The sequence below is a fragment of the Clinocottus analis genome, unplaced genomic scaffold, assembly GCF_023055335.1.
Source record: "Clinocottus analis isolate CAN_PGR_092001 unplaced genomic scaffold, fCliAna1.0.p SCAF_18, whole genome shotgun sequence".
NCBI classification, from domain to species: domain Eukaryota; kingdom Metazoa; phylum Chordata; class Actinopteri; order Perciformes; family Cottidae; genus Clinocottus; species Clinocottus analis.
In genome coordinates, this window is record NW_027175909.1 from 6,638,281 (window position 1) to 6,654,754 (window position 16,474).

Consider the following 16,474-nt stretch of genomic DNA (forward strand, 5'->3'; position numbering starts at 1 on the left):
TAGTTCGGTTCAAGTTGCTGTGAGATGACAGGAGAGGTTGGGGGGTTGGGGGAGTGCAGAGAGAAGAAGCTGGGCCCAGCTGCCTGGCATTAAGCAATGACCTCTGCATAATGAAAGATGGCGACAACATTTCCCACTCATTACAAGGTTCCACACTGTGACAAGATTTGCATATTCATATATTTTTCCCCTCCACCTCCCTACCCCCCTTTTTTTTTCCAACCACAAATTATTTTTTTTTTCCTGTGAGCAGGACATCTGCCTCCCTGACACTGTTCTGGAAGAGGAAAAATAAATAAATATGTGTGCAGAGAGGCACATGATCTATCCAGATGCCACAGAAATATGGCACGATGTTGACATCTCCGCGCACCCCGACCGTGTGTGTTTTCCACGGCTTAAGCACCAGGAAATCATGTTCGGGGTCAGTGGAGAAGAATACAGTTTGGGCAGGAAAACCTGACAGAGGTCTGGAAAGTAAATCTGTTTTGCATATTATTGTTCTACCACAGCGACATAAATGCCACCGTAATGCTGGTGTTGCAGGTTACACACAGTCAAATTCATTTAATGTGTTGCTGATGAGACCGAGTGACTCGGCTTTTGTGATAATTATTATTCAAATAAAAGATGTTATGATGAAAACGGCCCTAAAACACACATTTATTCAGTCAAAGTAAAAAAACTACACATTTTACATATTTTTTAAAACATTTTTAATTGTGGCAAAAGAGCATTTTAAAGATATTTTTCAAAAACAAACAATATTAATAGATGAAAAGTCTCATGGACACACATTATGTTCACACACATTTAGTTGTCAGACTTCTCTGATGAAAAAGCATCAGGACAACAGGCTCCTCCCCTCCGTACGAGACATAATGAATTTTCAACATCAAACAAAAAGATGCAATAAATAAAGTCGGGTGAATAGAAGTGTACGCACACACGGTAAATGAACAAAGTTCTTCATCAAAAGAAATGCATTAGTGCCTTAAAAAACAATCAGAAAAGGTCTGGAAAAAAAAGCATCAAAAGTGAGAATTTGAATCCCTTTTATTTTGTTGGTAACTTTAATTCAAATGAATCAGGCTGAGCTGCACCCGCCAACCGTGCCAGAAGAGTCGCCGATCTCTACGTGCAGCATTACGATCACCGCAGCACTTCTGAATACAAACTGTTTTATGTGAACACCTCAAGCTGAGGGCTACATAAATATAGAATTAGACAAAGTGTTATTTTTTTCTTTTTATGTTTTATTTTTCCCCTATTTTCTCACTCTCCAGCAACATCCCCAGGTTGGGTTGGCTCTAAGCAGATGCAGGCACTTACTTCAAAAAGTTGCAGCTCCCTTATGATAGCTCTGCAAAAAGGTTTTCTTTTAACTTAAATCAGCAAATGTGTGGAGCAGAGACCTAGCGGCGTGTTTCTCTCCCCCAGAAATAATTGCTCCCAGGGATCAATTTGAAATTTAAATTGTGGTGAAATGGTGTTTGTCATTAACAATCAAATATTTGAACCATTGAAATACCTTTGCCCCCACTGTATCGGCACCGTCTGGCCCCAGCTGGAAAATATTGCAGAGGGCATTGTTTTGATGATGAACTGAAAAGTTGCCGGTGCTCTGAGAGAAACATCAAACAAGAGAAAAAGCAGGAAAAAAAAATCATCAAATATTATAGATTTATATAACAGTATTAACATATCAAAACAGACCAGAGCTATTTGTATGCTTTTCAGCTGTGTTGATTTTGCTTCCTACACCGACATCGTGTTGCACATATACTGTACGACTGAAAACAAGCATGCAGGGGAAATGAAAGGAACAGGAGAGCTCGGTACGAGCATGAGAAAAATACAGGAGCGGGAGAGAGGCAGCAAAGTAGGACAAATAGAGAGAGAGAAGAGCTTCCTGTCATCTCCGAGAGCCGGCGTCTCTGCTTAATGTTCATTAAGGGGCTGATTGAATTGGGGGGTGTAGCACTGTCACTGTTAATGGAGTGATCTCTAATTGGAGCGCATTAGCTCTATAGGTTCTGGCTAGTGTCAAAGGCAGACAGAAGGACAGGACGCAACACCAGAGTCTAACACATCCTGCCAATGCTGAGAATACACCAAATTAAACAAAACATCATTATCTGTTGAGCGTTGGCACACACTGGACACAAACAATCAATGCAATCCCTGTAGAATTAGGCCTACATGTTGTGCTTTCCTCATGTCATATTGCAGATGGCCTGCGTTCGGTGTCTGAGAGAGAGAGTGTGTGTGTGTGTGTGTGTCCATATGCACTGTGCACCACGCCCCCCCCAGGCCATGGCTGAGATGGTTTTAAACATGGAGGTGAATCGCAACTTCAAGGCCAAAGTAAGGTGTGTTTTCTGATAATGACGGGTACGAATGGTCGCTATCGTCATCCAACAAGAACAAGAAGTTGATCTGTAACGGCTGCCCATAAAAGCGAATCATCGTCAATGAAAATGACAGGTTATTAAGATCCGATCTTAGGGACAGGAGGGGGGGGGCTTTAGTATGATAGGTTAGCCATCTATAAAACCTTTAAAGCCTGGCCCTCAACGACATCAGTCCCGACTCCCATCTCCCCGCGCCCTGTGCCAGAGACACATGCTAATAAGCTCACAACCTTTAATTAAGCAATATGTGTAAGTAGGCAGCCATTATGGCCTGATTTGTGAGCCACTTCATTACACTGAGCACCGGCTAGCAGACACATATTCAATACAAATCAAGCTGGCCTGAATATTATCCTGCTTTATGTGAGGCCAATATTGATATTTTACCACTTGTCTTCTGATTAGTGAATTTCAGAATCTTCATTGTTCAATGTGTTGAGAGATCGCTGAACAGAGTCGCTGGACATTGTTTATTAGTTTATAACTAGTTCACAAATAGTCTGTTTGCTGGGGGACGCCAGAACAACAATAATGTACAATACTGTTTTTAGTTTCTGTTATTCTGATGACTGTGCTGTACTAAAGCATGTCCTCAAAAGGTATAGTGCCCAGGAATTGCAACACAAATATACGGCCCTGTGTATAGCCCCCAATAATCAGAAATGTAGATCTATAATTAACTATAAGTTTGTCTTACAGGACATTACTTTCATTACAACTTAAAAAAAAGGTGTTACAGAAGTGAGTGCAATCTTTTACACCACATTTGCAGGCTGAAAGCAGCAATACAGCATATTTGAATCAGTGCTTTAGACATTTAAGTCCTACAAATATACAAAAAACACAAATTCAAGAAATGTAACAACTTCTGTACTATACTGCAGAGGCTTCAAGTCAAACAGACGCTTGATAAGGTGACTTACATTGGTTTAGGGTCCGACTATCTCTTGCTTTGCTTTGGTTTCATCGGTTGAGATCTTGCAGCGCAAAGCTGGAGCCACACCCACTTCCTCCTACTGGCTCAACGCGATGGGACCCTGAGGGAACGAAACACCTGATGAAACTGTGTAAACTCTGCTGAACAAACAGCAGGTAGGAAAAGGTTTGCACAAGTAAGAGGGTCATGTGTGTGTGAGTGTGTGTCTGTGCGTGAGATCAGACGATAAGGACTATTGCATGTGTACTTTGTGTGCTCTCAAATGCAACACTCACGCTCAAATACTTTCTTCCGTTTCCGTAGCTGTTGCGGAGCACTCGCACCTTCCTTGTCCTCTCTCCGATTGGCCGAGCCCCGACCCGGGGAGGGCACCATCCTGGTTGCACAGTCCAACCCTTCCATGTCACCAATCACCTTCAGAGAGTCAGCAAGGCAACATGAATGGGAAGCGGAACAACAGAACAGGACACCCAAGGGGCCATATGCATCAAGTATCTCAAAGTACGGGTTGAACTTGGATGGCAGTGACAGAGATTGGCAGGAGAACTGCTATTTTCCTCGAGGCCCGCGAGTAGTGTTGTCGTGCATAGTCTCTACCTCTGTCCTGGTGCTTAGAGTGAACTTGGAGGAGAAGCAGAAATGGAGACTTTATATGACACACTACCTCCAGTCCCAGAGGGGAAACAGCTCTCACAACTCTGGGTTGGCCTACTTATGTACAGTGATATGAAATACAACTTACATTTTAAGAAGGTAAGCCACGATGAAATGAAAGATTATAAAAAAACATGTTTTTTTATACTTGAAATATATGAAGAAGTCAATTCAAATAGCTAATAAACAATGACGGATTAAGTCAAACTGACGTCTGCATTCTTTCCACACATCTTCAGCTCTAAATATGATCAAGGAGTGAAAAGGTAGGCCGACTTTTCTAATGTGGCAAATTACACAGATAGAACCGCAATTGAGCAAACTTGAAAAATGTGCCACAGAGTGCTTCTTTATCTAAAACTAGTAGAAACTTGCCAGATAATTACATGCAGTGCACTTTGGAGAAGTCCTCCTGCTAAGCAGATATGGCTGCCAGGGAGGCATTAATCTCCTCATGCAACATACAGTATGAAGCCAAGGACATCCCCCCCTCTTTTTCTCCCTCTCTGTGTCTCTCGTAACCACACACACACACACACACACACACACACACACACACACACACACACAGAAAAGACATCTCTCACAACGCATACAGAGCACACTCACTTCCTGTATAAATCATATTCATATTTCTGAGGGCTGCCGATGACCTCACGGCAAATGAAGCGTGGGTCCTCAGCTCCGCAGCGGCAATCAAATGTGCGGCAGAGTAATTACAAAAGAGAGGTAGGAGGGAGAATTGATGCGGTTTGTCAATTAATGTTGCTGCAAGGTGTTTTTTTTCTTCTTCTTCGAAAGGTTAACTTCTTCATATTCTCCGCATGATAAATTAGGTCAATATTGGTCCGGCGAAAAAGTCGCGGCCGCGTGCAGACGGACGGTGGGCTGAGTCACACGTAGACGAGACAAAGACTCTTTGTTAATGAGATATTTGATGGCATATCACGATGATGAGGTGTTCCTCGTGAAAGCGCGACCGTCTGCGTTTCGCCTTCCATTTCTCATATCCTCTGATCCTCTCCATCCGTCATTGTTACCGTCATAATTATCAGCTCTGTCACTGTTATTATAAAAATCTACAAACTGGAAGAGGATATCCTCTCTTTAATTATACAAAACATGCATAATACAACACATTCCACCCTGCTGAGGTTAAGATAATGAAATGCCATACACTTAAAAACCTTACTGTGTGAATAAACTGCATACTTTTTGTTTCTACAAATGGTTCAGAACATCCACCCCGCAAAAAAAGGGAGAGGGAAAAAAAAAAGCACAGCTGAAATTGCAGAGAATAGTGTTTTTATTTATACAAGTCGCTGGAGATGCTCATCATCAGCGTTTTTTCCGAGCCATAAATAATTTGCGGAGAGAGGTAATATTCAAGCTGGCAGAGCCTTAGTTGTGCATCTTTAATGGAAGTTTTACAGAAGCTGAGCCAGTTCTTGCATATGCTGCTGCCTCCCAGATGGAGGAAAGGAGACAAAAGGGGCACAGTTGGCTTGTCCTATCTTTTTATAAGTCCATCGACACTTAAATGCTAGCCCCGGAGAAAAAACGACACAGGGGGACATAAACCCACTGTGGTTTTAGGAGGGAAGATAATGACTTTGCCTGCATTAATTTCTACATCAGCCATCTTGTTTCCTCAGACAGAGTGGTTATGAGGCCTTCTCTGAAGGTCCTAGGTTATATAGATGCATTTCCCTGCATAATTTCGGCCCTAACAGTTGTTGTCAGCAGTGCATTTTGCGAGTTGGCAGCTGGGGAACATCTGTTTATAGGTAATGAGTGTTTGAAAAGCTACACCTCACTTTACCTTTAATGTCTTTTATTGGAGCACACTGATGGGAACGTAGCTTTAACTTTTTGTATTGTTGTGATTCAGCGAGAAGACTCCTTCAACATGGTCAATATTACAAACACCTGCCCTGGGCAACACGCTGAATGGGAGCATATGATGGATCATTAATATTAACTTTCTTTAAACAGAATTCAATATGCAAGTCAATAAAGACTTCATTATCGTTATATTTTTTACTACACAGCCACAACTCCTTCCTCTCCGCTCCCTTCTTCCTGCTAACGATGCAACACCGACACGGGGGGGGGAAAAAAAAAACTTTCAGTCAACATTGCAGGTTCGATAATGGCTGAATAAACAACAGACATATTTAGTTTCTCGTGACTCTTGCTCAGTTTCTCACTTTCCCGCAAATCAAACAGGGCACACCTCGCTGTTCTGTTACGTTCAAACAGTGTCTAGCAGTGTCTATAGCTCAGGGCTCTTCTTCCAGGACTTGCTTTTTAATGTGTTCGTTTAGACACATTTTGGATGTAAATTTGCGTGTGTTTTGCGGAGCAGCTGGCCCCCGGAGCGATGGTCATGTTAGTCTAAGGGAGGAGTGAGTCCTTCGGGGCATTGGTGTCCAGGACGCTGCCTGAGACGACAGCTCTTTGAAGGAAATGAGCCGTCCGTCAATATTCCCTCAGTAAATGGAACAGACTTCTTCAGTAAGATTAGGCTTTTAACTAACTGGCACAGAGAAGTCACGTTAATACACAACAGAATTATGTTTGTTTTGTCATCTTCCTGTCGTCTATGCCGACGACAAAGATTTCACAAAAGAATATTAAACACAATGATCGTAATGTAGATACTGCTACTAATAATGATAAGCATGAAAACATGTTTTTGCACTGGATGCAACATGTTATAAATTGACAAGTATTGATACTGATGCGTATGCATGTTCATGAAAGCCAGCGTGAAAACACATAAAGCATATTTGGCTTAAGGTAAAACAAATTACATTATTGTTTTATTGCCCAAATAAATTGTATTCATGCTATATATAATACTGTGTCTAGTAACATAGCAGTGTAAATACATCACCGTGAAACATGCTATTATTTGGATAAGTGAATATAGTAATAATCCTAAACAGGAAAACCCATAAAAATTGCTTTAAAATGTCATAAATAAAGAAAAAGAGATGGTTTTCTCTGCAGTATGGCCACTGGATATAATACAGTAGTAGAGAATTTTTCTATTTCATTCTATATTTTTTATCTATTTAATGTTTGTCGAAGTGCCTGCACGGCTGTTATTTCTCTCTGAGGAGCTGTCACCTTACATCTGAAGGCCAGTTTGTACACAGCACCTTGTCGCAGTGTGTGTACCGCTGCCAGAATTATATAAAGCACTAATAAAATCAGCTCAAGTGTTCTTCCGAGTGCTGGGGATGCCCTTTGGTGATTCCTGGATCTTGCTCTATACATAAAACCAGTCTATATATTCAGGAGAGGATTAGTTTTGAATATGTAAAGTGGGGGTCCGCGCTGCGAGGCGAAGGGGAATGGCATAGTGCTCTCTCGGCGACGCTGCGCGTCGGTGTTATCGCTCCTCACTACCAGCGGGTGAAAGAGGACGCCATCGGCATCTTCTGCTACTGGAGGTCCCTGCCTGTTAAGTTGCAAGGAACAGACAGCAACACCCATGGGACACAGTGTGTGTGAGAAAAGAGAGCAACAGAGAGATCGAGTGTGTGTGTGTGTGTGTAAGGAGGGGTGTGTGTGTGTGTGTGGGGGGGGGGGTGTTTTCCAAGGACAGTAACACCTATCTTTCACTTCAGGTGGCCTCTATGAAAGTCCCTTCACAGTTTAAAGAATGGAGAGTCAGCACAGTGGTGATGATTTTGCATGGCAGAAAAGACAGGAATCCATTCTTTTTCTCTCAGCGAGGTGGTGTTTCGTATTGCCGGGGTTAGGAGTGCAGTAAATTTGCATCGGCAACTGTTTGTGTTTTTTGCACGTATGTTATGTTCACAACAGGTTTTTTTGTTGTTTTTTTTCCAACAAGAAGTGAAGATCTGTGTGTGTTTGTCTGTCTCAATGAGTGTGCGCTGTTTGGCTATGAACAATTCACCCAGATGTCTCATCTGCTATGCACAGGTCTAGAGGCTACATGTGCACACATACACACGCAGACAGTGCGACACCAGTAATAAATATACCATGCTGTGTGTTTACTCACATAAGCTCACCATCACTCAAATTATGACGGAGAACCATTAGAACGCAAAAGAGCCTCAGAGCTAATTGTTAGCGCCTATAACCCCCCTCTTCCCTCACTCCTCTGACATTCAAACATCAAAATATTAATTTTGTCGGGAGGATCCAGGTTGCTCTTGGGCGACTGACAGAATGATTGAGGAAAGGAAGGGACTTCTTGCTACTGCAGCAGGAGTCACAAAGCGCTACTTTTAATTAGGCAACAATCGGTGAATCCGTGTGTTTCTGACCTGCCTGTCTTGCAGGTGCTTGAAGCACGAGCAGCTAAATACATGTGGCAATAATTACAATGCACGGCGCAGTGAAGCAGCATTGTGTGCTTTCTTTGCTGTCAAAAATTACATTTCATCAAAAGGGTTATGCCGGATGAAGCGCTGGGATTTTTAATAAACCGTGGAGATTGTAAATGGTTGTTACTGGCAGAGGAGACAGAGGAAAAATGTTAGTTCTGTTGACTTAGTTGTAGTAACAGTTGTATTCACATGATAAACTTGATTTGTTTCTCAGGGCAAATCCTGACATTTTTGGTTTGAAAAGAAGAAATCATTTAAAATCTGAGGAATACGCGAGGAAAGGAAATCTAATGTGTCATGGTTGTTCACCCTTTCAGACCACAGAGCTGTACTGTTGTCTATTTTATTGTTCTGAAGGCAGAATAAGGAACTACTTTATGCGTCCATGTCTGCCCTCCCCATTCAAGGAGAACGGAGGAGAGAGGAAAGGAGGGAGTGTTTTCTGAACCTCCAACTCGTTTCTCCACCCTTTTTATTTGTATTCTGCCCCTCCTTTCTCTCTTTATTAATCTGCAAACTTCAGTCAGGGAAAGACCTCAGTTTGATGCAGATAGAAATTAAAGCTTCTTTTCTTCTATGAAAACAACGGGTTTAGAGGACTCTGCAGCCTTGAAGCTGATATGTTCTCTGTCTAATGTTATTTGTGGCCAGCTAATTTAAACAGTGTACTTCTTAAAGTACCATGCATAATTAAGTGTATTGTTAAAATGTTTTGTATACAAGATGTTCATATCCCACCTCAATGATAGCCCCATCCGGTTGTCGGAGGAAGTGCCTGTATCTTTGTTTCAGCCCACTTAGGTAGAGGGTGTAGACGGCCACATGGGTGCTGGTCTCGCCCTCTGGTAGAGCTGCACCCTCTCTTGGGAGGTCGGCGGGGGCTGCAGAGCCTGCCGATGGGTCTTCCACCGTCCAGATGTAGTCATTGACTGCCACCTAATCATGCACAAACATGGAGGGAGATTATAATACATTGAGAGCGTTATGCTGTTGGAAAATCTGTGAGGACATAAAAGAAATGCATTCAAGTTGAAGGGGATAATGTAAGTAAAAGGGACGTTTTAGAACCTGCGACCCATTCGATATGAAAACACGTCCGCCTCCGCTACAGTGCATGTCGAGTGTGTGTGACAAAATATACTCTCGGCCCATTCGGTCAAAATCCGGCAAACAAATAAACGTCTGGAACTTTTAATTGCGAAAACCCAATATCAAAAACCCATGTACATCATAGTAAAATCAGCCTGAACCTTAGCTTGTAAACTGCTGAGATGTTCATTTTAATTACATACAACTGCAGCCACCAGATAAGCACCACCACTCGCGTACAGTACATCAGCACGCTAATTCCTGGTAGTGCATGAGTCCTATGGGGCCTGATCTGTGGCAGGTAAGGAGACAGGTTGTGTTTGTGATCATGCATACATATGTATAATCCGGCTGGCAGGCTTGTTTGTGACTCTTTGTCTGTCTGTGTGTGTGTGTTGGGAGCTTACACACCTGTAATGCGCTGCCCTTCTGTATTAGGGTGAGACACGGGGAGCAAGCGGAGCGTGTAACATGTTATATAGGTCATGTAACTCGAAGTCATCCATGTGTGAAGATCATGGAAGCTCTCTCCCTCTCTGATAGTGTCTGCTGGTGAACGCTTGAATGTGTGTGGATGCATCACGGTAGATCTCATACATCATCGTATTTACTCAAAGGCAAAGTTGTAAATCCATATGCTCCAAGAGTAAATATGTTGAAAATATGACAAAACTGCTTTGTCCCTGATGTAAATCCCAGACTGCCAGGCTGAAGTAGTTCCCTGTTTTAAGGCCTCACAATACAGTGGTTTCAATGAGCGTGTTTTCACTTGTGTGTATGTAAAAATGCTTTTTATGAGTGTGTTTTTGTGTGTAATACGTTGCCATATGGGCCATATTTCAAGCTATAACCTTTACACCACAGACTCAGAACAATGAAAACCTCACGCACACACAACCACAAACCCCCCCCCCCCACACACACACACACACACAGAGAAAGTTGGAGTAGTAAAGAGGACGTTTTCCAAGTAGTTTCTAAAATTCAAGGTGACCCTCTAATTGGCTGCGTAATTATGATTCGTCTAAAAATACAGAAAAAGGAAAAAGGCAAACTCATTCAGGGGGCCGCGAGTAGCAGGGTCAAGCTGAAGGAGAGGTTTAATTTGGCGGCGTATCGCTGTCACCCCACACTTACAAACGGTTAGCCAAACACAACTCTAGGCACTTCACCGGGAAAACAGTGGGAGCCATTACCGCACTCGTAATTAGAGACATTGCATAAACTGCAAACCAGACAGCCCCATGAGTAGAAAGGACCTCATTGTCAAAATGTCAAAGAGTCACGAGTGCAGAGAGAGAGAGCGAGAGAAGAGCAGCTGAGAACATTTAAAGAAGGTGTGTTTGCATGTGTGTAAGGGGGGACGCGGGGATGCATCTCTTCAACGCTAATTAAGACGCTCATTAGGGAAATCGCCTCAACTGTGCGTTGCCTCTAGCTTGGCCTCGGCTCACACTGGGGGAAACTGATTACCTGAATTCCTTAAGTAATCAGCACCTCTGCGAGGCAGCAATCACTCTGTTTGGATAGTGTGGACGTTGATTTGCTGTTTTTCTTTTTCGAGGAAACACAAATAGGAGAATGTGCAGAACGTTAGATCTATTCCTATATGTTGGTTCTCATCTTGTCCATGATATATTAAGAAATCATAAACATTTAAAGTCACAAATGTGGAGAGAACCGAGTAAGAAAAACATTCTTTCTGGCTGTGCTGGTCACAGGAAGTGTGCTGTGACCCCAGTCCTGGATTTACTAAACCAAGCTGTACAGCGATGATAGAAACACCATGGATTCAGCCTCTGTACTCAAAGTCACTTTGGTTAAACACACCTGCTTAAATGCCCCAGTGTGGTGTGCATGCGTATGTATTTTGGCTCGCATGGAAATAGATTTTTTTTCAATGTTAGCCATGCCACCATCCTACGCTAATTAGCACGTGAAATCCAGTTGACAAGACTAGACAAAAGCTTGAAAAGGTGTTTGTGTGTTCGGTTTGGGTGATGCCATTTCATGCAATGCACCATGGCTCTCAGGATGCATCATTGCTGAGACACAAAAAGGAAAGAGCATTAGAGGGCCTGTCTGCTCTACACTACTCTGTTCTGGTCTGTTGTGTTGCGTTATGGTGCTAGCCTGGCTTCTAGCCCTAGCTTGAGTGCTCTCTCCACTCCACCATTGTTCCATTTGATAGCACTAAGTGACTGATTTAGGTTCAATGCCTGCATGGAGCAGACAGGCCAGCTGTGGGTTAAGCAGATAGCATTCAAGTGAGCTAACCCAATTCAAACCCAATCAAGCCGGGATTTATTGTCGGGGTCTGTATTTATAAATCTGATAGAGTCTGCATCAGTCCCTTGACTTGCATCAAGAGAGACGGGCCTTATTTCTTTTAGCGGAGGACTATAAACGGCAAACCATGTTTTCCAGCAGGGACATAAATTTAAGGATTTGTAGACATTACCGCAAATGCACATGAAGAATGGGAGGGAGGGACGGGGCACAGGAAGTGGAGATGGCACAGCTGCAGACATGGCTCCATGGTTCACAAATAAAGTCTGTCTGTCGATCTGGGAGAGGATGCGATTTCACACCAACCGAATTATTCCATGCCACATATGAAAGCAGAATAAAAGCAATCAAAACTTAAATACAGGCTGTCTGTGGATAGCTTTTATTTTCAAAAATGCACTGTGACTTGTAATAACGTTTGACTGACCTGTCAATCATTTTAATTCACGTCATGAGGTGGATTGGAATTCCTTCGCTGCTTTGTTAGTTTGAGGCCAACACTGCCCCCCAGATAACAGGATAAATGCACGACATTTTAAACAGGATATTCTTTTGTGTCTCTGTGTCTGTGTGTGTGTGTGTGTGTGTGTGTGTGTGTATATATATATATATATATATATATATATATATATATATATATATATATATATATATATATATATATATATATATATATATAAAAATAAAACAAGTGACCTATATTCATACCGAAATTAGGATTTTAGCTTACAACTAAAAGCACTAAAACGAGGGCAGACACCTTCTTAAGAATTTAAGTGTAATTTTTCCCTGGGTGACAGGCTGGTCCAGTAATAGCTGTGTCTGGGGTAGTAGATACAGCGTATTTTATATACTTGTCTCACACGTCCTTTACTGTCACAAATATCAATGTCTGACATTTTCCTCCATCTTGTTACATGTCTGACATAAACACGGTGTCGAGAGTTGACCATTTTTAAAAAGAGAACATTTGCGCCGTCCGGCACGTCCCTGCTGACAACCAACACGGTTCCTAAACTTGACCCCATGTGTGGAAAACTTTGCTATTTTCAAACAGTAATCAAAACACTTGTCAAAATGCGACCCCAATCACATGCCTCAAGAGCAAAATTCCCTCCGTAGTCAATTCATGAACGCTTTAATCCACCATTTTGAAAACACGACCAGGAGGGGGGACGCATCGCTGATTAATAAACACTAACTAACAAGGCCCCAGAGTGAGCTATCTATAGGCATTAAATATTACGCTTTTACTGTGAGTGTGAGTATACATGTGTGTTTGGATGCATCTGTGTGTGTGATGAGTACACACTGTATGTACATGTGTGTGTGTGTGACTGAACTGAAGGGAGGAGAGAAGGAGAAGTCTCCATGGCCAGGCAGGCTGAGCCCGGCTGGCGACTGTCCAGGACAGGAGCCTAAGGCGTGGGCACGAACAGGCCTGTCAGTCCCCCGATCCTTTAATGATTGATCCAAACTAGATAGCCATCATTACCATTCGTGCACTCTCTCTCTTCCCCAGGTCTCCCTTCCTCTGTCTAATTTTACCTTCCATTTGCATGTTCCCATGGACTAATTAAATCTTTCCTTTTCTCTGTCTCTCTGTATCTCTCTCTCTCTCCCTCTCTCTCTTTCTGTCTTTCTCTCTCTCTCCGTGTCCACTGGTATGAAAAATAATGCAGCACATTTTTGGCACATTATTATGTATGAAATGTGAGGCCATAATGTATTCCAGTTGGTTGAAGTTCTCTAGACCATGTCTGTAATGAGCACAACAGAAGTAAGACTTGCTGCACTCTCTTTTCTCTCCCCTCTCTCTTTCTCCAACTATCTCCCCTGTTGAAAAAAAAGAAAAGCTGCTGACCTTCCCTCTGTCCACACACTCTCTTCAGTCTCCTACCCTTTACAGCTGGGGCTTTCTCCTCCATGATCATTTTGGTTCGTAGTTCTGTCCCACTTGGCTTTAATTTACAGTGTGAAAATAATTAGAATCTCACTTTTGCGAAGACTGGAGTGAAAATGTAAACAATGCTTCCCTGCGGGCGGGTGCTTCATCACTTTGACAGGTGCATTTGAATTTGCCTGGGTGGCGGACAGGCTTGGTTATTTATGTGTCAGTCGCACATGGAAGCCCCGGTTGTGGCTGGGACTACGGTTGGGACTGAGACTAGCGACGAGATTGGAGCCCTGTTGAATGAGGGATGTCGGGTTAGATTTGGGAGAAGACAGAGGATGGTGTTGGTTCTGCACCTGGTACCCGGTACGGGGCTGTGGCTGGTTCTGGTGGTATTGGCAAAGGAGCTGGATGTGCAGCTTGTGCTGTGGCTGAGGACAGATGCATTGCTGAAGGGAGGAGAGGGCTGAATGCGGTAAAGTAGTATTACGTGGACGAGGCCGGATTTAGAGTAAAGGAAGTGAAGGAAGGCTGAGTTTGGGCATGGCTTGGATGCTGCTGGATGTGGTGCTTTCGGACTTTGCTTTAAAGGCTGGTACTATCATGCTTTAATGACTCCAGATCTTAAGTACAGCTTCTGATGTAGAAAGAATAATTTTGAGCACACACATCTTTTAAATGTTTTATAAGGTGCCGAGTCACCTGCTTATTAACCAATCTTCTGTAATTAAATTTGGATGTTGTTGCCAAAGATCAACCAGTCACACAAGTGTCTGCATCCTGCATCAGAAAACTTTTGAGACTCTTTGAAATACATATTTTAAAGCAGTTCTGGTTGTTAGTGGTGAGTCCAGGCTTGGCAACGAATGTAAAATAATAATAATCTCAGGAATGCTTGATTGTTGTACCAAATATGGTTTTGTGACAATAGATCAGCATTCTGCGTTGTGTGCCTGATAGACATGAGGTGCTTATGCTCATAACAACTCTATCAACCACTGCATGGAAGCTACTGTACCTGAAACCGGACCGTTGATTTGTGTGGCTTATCTGTTGTATTTATATTGTCACTAACATATTTAGGTGTTTCCGTTTGACACAGATTTATTTTGTCCAATCCAAAACAAAAAGCATGAACATAAAGTGAGCACAGGAGAACAGATTGAGAGGAGAGCAGCATCAATGATTATTGCCAAGTGAGAAAAGAGGTAGACATGGTTGCTTCTTTTGTCCACAGATCCTCATCCACATGCACACAACACACACACACACACACACACACACACACACACACATCTACATGTTAACACACACACACACACACGCACACATCCACGCTCACAAACAGACAAAGCCTCACACAGTGTGAGGCAACGCATGCGTGCATCTCCAGTGCCTGCGGGCGCTTGGGGCTAGGCAGCAGGGAGTGGGGGGAAGGAGGAAAGGAGGGAGGGAGGGGAAATGGGGGTGAGGAGTGTGTACTGTGCAGAGGCTCTCTGAGCTATAGAGGTACAATCCCTCCACTCCACCCCCACTACTACCACCACCACCCTGTCTGTCAGAGCTGGCCCGGGCTCAAGGCCTGTTTGCTGAGCACTGGGTTCACACCACAGACACTGACTGCATGTAGGCACACACACACATAAAACACAAGCGCCAACATGAACTCATGGACACATGCACACACACACTCACAGACCAATTTGAACAGGCACATCTACTGTACAGTACAGATGCAAATACTCTGTACGTCAGGGGTCACATTGTGCAAATGCACATGCTCATTCGCAGAGATATTGTGTACTAATCTATACACACACACACACACACACACACACACAGATGCATACGCACTGGCTTCACGCAACACATACATGGTCAAGACAGGCCACGGCACATTGCACATGGCTGGGAACAGACCAAACCACAAAGCATGAAAGACCACGACATACATGCATGGATAAGCCAAGCAATGTCAGCCATTAGAATGGAAATAGATATGCTATTATTGTAAATTTGGCCAATATGTGGACGGTCGGCAGATATAATTGGAGCAGCTTGAAAATGGCATGGATGCACACTGTCTGCGTTGGGCCTGATTTGGCTGAAGCAAAGGTCTGCGTCTGGTTAGCCGCACCACTGGACAAGACAGGCCACCCATTCACATTTGCATGCAGGGACACACGCACGTGGACACGCGCACGTACACACACACACAGAGTGACAAAATGGCTCGTACGCTACAGTAGCTTTCATCCACCCTCCTCTCATTACTGTGCGTATTAAAGCAAAGATCATTGGCTATAAATATTTCAACTTGAGTAATCACGCTAGTGTGCAACAACACACTCCATCCAAAAGTAGCAGAGACCAAATTGGACTTCGAGAAAAAGATAAACAAGCAACAATGACTATATTTACAGTCAGAACTGAGCAACTTTAAAAGAGATTATCCGGTGAGATTATATCTCTGAGTGCCTGAGATAATCCAGAAAATAAGATATGCATAATTCACTGTTACTAATCTCCTTGCAGAAAATAAAGCCTACTCGCAGCCTACAGTAAACAACTCTGATAGTCTCCCATTCTACTTCCACACATGTCTGAATCACCCTAAGGAGATCACTTTTCCAGGTTTGTTCTGGAGCCCGTTGAAGTTTACCTGCAACTTTATTGAACAAAGGAAGCGTGTGCTCAGGAATAATATACAAGGATGATTTAATGAATGACTCAATTTGCAAATTTGTAACTTCAAACCTGCCACACTACCACACATAAGCCAGATGCAAGCAATACGAAGTGACAACACTTGTGTTAAAAATATTAG

The 16,474-nt window shown here is 43.0% G+C and overlaps 1 protein-coding gene across 10 annotated transcripts in view; it reads right to left on the reverse strand.

Moving 5' to 3' along the window:
- Positions 1-795: 795 nt before the first annotated feature.
- ofcc1 (orofacial cleft 1 candidate 1) overlaps positions 796-16,474 on the reverse strand; it is an 86,536-nt gene continuing 70,857 nt past the window's right edge. For all 10 annotated transcript variants that reach the window (XM_068582414.1, XM_068582407.1, XM_068582406.1 and 7 more), the window contains 4 exons: positions 9,114-9,311; positions 3,627-3,765; positions 3,338-3,451; positions 796-1,624 (listed from right to left, as the gene is read on the reverse strand). In XM_068582414.1, coding sequence (XP_068438515.1) covers positions 3,378-3,451; positions 3,627-3,765; positions 9,114-9,311 — 411 coding nt within the window. In that variant the 3' untranslated portion in view covers positions 796-1,624; positions 3,338-3,377. The remainder of the gene's footprint in view (positions 1,625-3,337; positions 3,452-3,626; positions 3,766-9,113; positions 9,312-16,474) is intronic.